At 38.6% G+C, this 4,356-nt stretch overlaps 1 protein-coding gene across 1 annotated transcript; it reads right to left on the reverse strand.

The window, feature by feature from the left end:
* On the reverse strand, window positions 1-4,072 carry otpa (orthopedia homeobox a). The gene is made up of 3 exons (XM_060891334.1): window positions 4,036-4,072; window positions 3,196-3,593; window positions 1-519 (listed from the first exon to the last, which is right to left on the reverse strand). The coding sequence occupies exons 1-3, from the start codon at window positions 4,070-4,072 to the stop codon at window positions 1-3; spliced, it is 954 nt and encodes a 317-aa protein (XP_060747317.1).
* Between the last annotated feature and the right edge of the window lie 284 nt (window positions 4,073-4,356).

The raw sequence follows: 4,356 nt of genomic DNA on the forward strand, positions 1-4,356 counted from the left end.
TTAAGTAAAGCTCATTGAGACAGTGTGCTCGAGCGCTTTGCGGCGCAGGGATGCTATACTTGTACCGCGCCACACATCGTCTGTCGATGACGAGTTGCAGAGTTGCGTGGATGCACTGGCGCTTGTTGGGCCCGCGAGTGACGCAGGAACCATGCCCGGAAACGTGGGCTGGTATAGGTGATGCGACTGCAGGGCCGAGCCGTTAGACGCCATGTTGGAGAGACCCATGGAACCAGGCGCCCCCGGGCCTGCACCTCCCAAGCTGCACTGCGAAAGTGACTGCGCCATTGCAGGCTGACGGCCGAGCGCCGGCGGAAGCTGAAGCTGAGACACACTTGGCATCCCGGCTGCAGCCCAGCGCGTGTCGTTTGCGTGAAACGAGCATAGACTGTCGTTAATTGCTGCCGAAGGAAACTGCGGTAAACCGTGATGAGTAGGAAGTAATGTGCCGGGAGCGCGGAACACGTTTGTTGTCTTCTTGCGCTTCTTCCACTTGGCGCGTCGATTCTGGAACCAAACCTGCGTCAAGACAAACCAGATATTGATACAAAGCCTAGCGTTCTCTCACAACTCATAACAAATGTACGCTTAAGATCAGGGGGTGAGGTTTTCTTACGTCCTCGATAATGTAATTCACTCTTCTTTATTGTGTCGGATCGGCAGGTTCAAGTGTTTCTTAACACCAGTGGGTTTTTTTTTAATGAAAGCTATTTTTAGTTGATTGTGTGTATCTTTGAATCATTAAGCTTTAGAATAAATAAATTAATTTTATAAACAGAATCACTGTTGTTGGATAAATCCGTCTCTATTACTTTACATATAACATTACACGCAAAACAGAATAAAACATGACAATTAAAGATATTAAATAAATTCCAAGGCAAAAAGCATGTTATTTTACAGATAAACAGTAATTTAATTTTAAAACCTTTTTACCATTATTATTATTATTTATTTTTTACCATTTTCTATACCTTTTTTACTGTTTCTATGATTCTTTAAAGCTACTTTGAGACAATATGAATTTGAAATATATTTTACGCATTAATTATTGTTTAATCATCAATATAAAGCTATTCGTCAAATAGGGTTTAATTTCTTAGGTAATTTTACACACACTCACACACACACCCACACACACACACACACACACGGTTTGAAGTGAGGCTTAAACAGAAATGTACGATTTAATTTCTTACATCATTGTTACATAAATAAAGTTGTTTTTATTAAAAACAATTATTATTATTATTATTATTATTATTATTATTATTAATATTAATGCAAAGTAAAAATAAAACAGGAATTATTGGAAAAACAATTACTGGCACGAACAAATAACGATGCTTCTCTCCAGTAATTATTTTTTTTCCTCCGTCAGGCGTCAAATTCAACGCACAATCCAATTATTTCCGCCTAAATCTATGTAAATTGTTGTATTTAAATGTATTAAATCACACTCAATATAGTTAAACACCAACAGTATAAATATCCTTTAAGTGCACCCGTTTAAAGTGGATGTTTCATAACAACAGACTATGCAAATGACAGAATCTTAAAACCAGGTATTTAGATAGACATGACCTTTATTTCTGGGCCCTTTTTAATATCTAAAGTAAAACTGAAATGAACGTTACTTAGTGCTATCCATTATGCAGCCCATAACACCATTAATTATTGTCTCGTTTGTCTAAAAGCACTATCATGGACTGTTTATGGTTTTGCTCTGTGTTTATTTCCCATCCGCATGAGGTTTATAGAGATCTCATTCACGAGCTGTGCACAGTGATTAATGGGAACTTAATGGTTTGGAAAAAGAGATAATTACAAATTACACTCACAGTCACCGACCGTTTAAGAGATTAAAATAGCGTGGGTGTAAGAATAAAAATAGGATATCATACATCAATCCACCCTGAGCCAAATTACATTTTAGAGGGAAAAAAACATTTTCAAACCATAATAAAATGAAGCCAAAGCACATTCCCTTTGGTCACATTCTCACAAGGTTGAGAAGGCTGCTGAACAGATATTTATAGAGGGACTACATATTGAGATATAGTTTTTTAAAATGGCTTTCTATTGGGTTAAAAACGGTCTTACACTTTAACACGTTTAACACGTTTTGGTAGGACAGGATTAAATATAACTAAAGCAAATCAGATTGGTGCACAAGTTTGTCTGCTAATTAGAAAGATATTTATGGGACGTTTGCATAGTTTCACAATGAGATTAATAAGCAAATGAGACTCATAAATAATATTGAAATAGGTGGAAAGTAACTGATTTGAATTTTATAGAATCACAAGCTCGTAATTTTATGTTATCAGGTTAAGAAGAAGGGATTCAAGCCGTACATATCGATGAATAAAACTGTGTTCTAATGATTAAAAACACCTTGACTGAGGTTTAACACGACACTAAACTAGGAATGACAAAACACAGTTTGCTTTAAATCTAACTGGATTCATGAATCAACCAAATATTCCATATATCACAAACCTTTATTGTGAATAATGATTTACATTTAGGAAATTATTAAATGAGAAACAATATAGCTAAACATGTCATGTGGAATTATATATTACAACTAATGTTTACTAATGTCTAATGTGTACTTTGTTTATTGATATACCGTTAATGTTATATTCCCTGAAAAACAAAGAAAAAACCCCCCAAGCGTCCAACAGGTCACTGCAATCAAAATCGCAGTATATATATTGGCTTGAACTCAAGCATCTATTCGATGCATTTTTCCTGCGTAAATTTTTCCTTTATGTTCTTTTCCAGGTTTTGATGTCGGTGACTAAATGCTGTACAATTATATAGCGGTTATGGATGTGTTATAGATGGCGTTCACGTGTTAAATATGATGTTACTATAGCGCACTGCTTCTCTAGAGTATCTGGACGGTTTGTACTTCGACGAATTGATGACAGGAAGGAAGGCCTGAAAATAACTTTCTTTAATTTTTGTTGTATCACTTAGAATTTATTGTGAAAATATATATTTTTTTCTTGAATAAAATATTAACCTATTATCTCCTATTTAATAATAAACAGCAGCAACAACATCAACAATACTAAGTGTTAAATTGTTATTACTGTTGTTAATTATTAGCTGCTGTTAAAAGCTATTGTGATTACTTTCACATTTCAGCTAGCATTTGTCATGCACATTTGTAAACCGACTCACCTGCACGCGTGATTCTGTCAGGCCGATGCGCAGCGCGAGCTCCTCACGCATGAAGATGTCAGGATAGTGGGTTTTGGCGAAGCTGCGCTCTAACTCGTTGAGTTGCGCAGGCGTGAAACGGGTCCGGTGGCGTTTCTGTTTCTGCGATTGCTGACTTACAGATTGCGCGGAGTTTTGGTTTTGTTGCTGCTGTTGCTTGTCTTGCTCTTTGCTGTTCGGAGGATTGGATCCAACGTTGCCGAGCTCGTCTCCAGGAAGATGGGTAGTGCCTTCGAGCGTTTCCGGGCTCGGGCCAAGTTCTCCGTTATGTCCGGGATCAGACACCCCGCCACCGACTCCGAGTCTGCACTTCAGTGACTCTCTGTGTCCCAGGAGCTCCACCGCGGCATCCTTCATCCCTACAGGACACACACGCGCGCGGGCGTCACAATATACTCATGGCTCCAGCCCGCTTAGCGGATAGAACAGTCGCATACAATCACATTAAAAAGACGACAAACCTCCCAGTTTTCGCACAGAAGTGACCTACTTTGGAGTGTGTTGAAAGCATCACGCTTGTTATGCTGTTACAAAGCACGAATAACACGGGAGGACTGCACACACCCCTCAATTACGTATGCTAAAATTGTCTAATTCCATTCGGTGGCATCAATATATTTAAATTACATCGTAATCTAATAAAGATGATTACCTTTTCTTCAAGTAAATTAGATCACTTTAAATGGTATTAAAATCAAACAAGGACCAAATTGTCAGTTGTCACAGCTTGGCTGAAGCAGACAGGGTGATAGAGAGCGCAAGGTTGAGAGAAAAGGTCCGAGTTTTGCTGCAGTTACTCACCGAGCCGAGCGTCCAGCAGGTCGACGTGAGAGAGCATCATGTACCGCTCCAGGGTGATGTTTTATTTTCCTCTTAAAAAAACACTCTGTGATTTTAACCTATTTAATATATGTATATATATATTGGGCTTTTAAAAAGGAGGTCCCCTGTATTATAATGCCCTTTAGAGGAACGGGGAGGTGCTTAATAGTTGGATACCCCCGAAAGCGGCTCCAAATGAGAACCAATCAGCTTTTGAAGCCGGCCGATGTCAGCCACTCACATGCGTTCATTTCTTCTCATTTTTCTCACTGAAGGTTATTATTATGTTTTTATCCCAAC

The sequence above is a fragment of the Tachysurus vachellii genome, chromosome 17, assembly GCF_030014155.1.
Source record: "Tachysurus vachellii isolate PV-2020 chromosome 17, HZAU_Pvac_v1, whole genome shotgun sequence".
In the NCBI taxonomy this organism is placed as follows: Eukaryota; Metazoa; Chordata; class Actinopteri; order Siluriformes; family Bagridae; genus Tachysurus; species Tachysurus vachellii.

Coding starts and splice junctions, on each gene's coding strand:
- otpa (XM_060891334.1), bottom strand. CDS start 4,072: ATGCTCTCTCACGTCGACCTGCTGGACGCTCGGCTCG. Junction 3,594..4,035: donor CCTGCTGGACGCTCGGCTCG/GTGAGTAACTGC, acceptor TGTGTCCTGTAG/GGATGAAGGATGCCGCGGTG. Junction 520..3,195: donor TGACAGAATCACGCGTGCAG/GTGAGTCGGTTT, acceptor GTCTTGACGCAG/GTTTGGTTCCAGAATCGACG.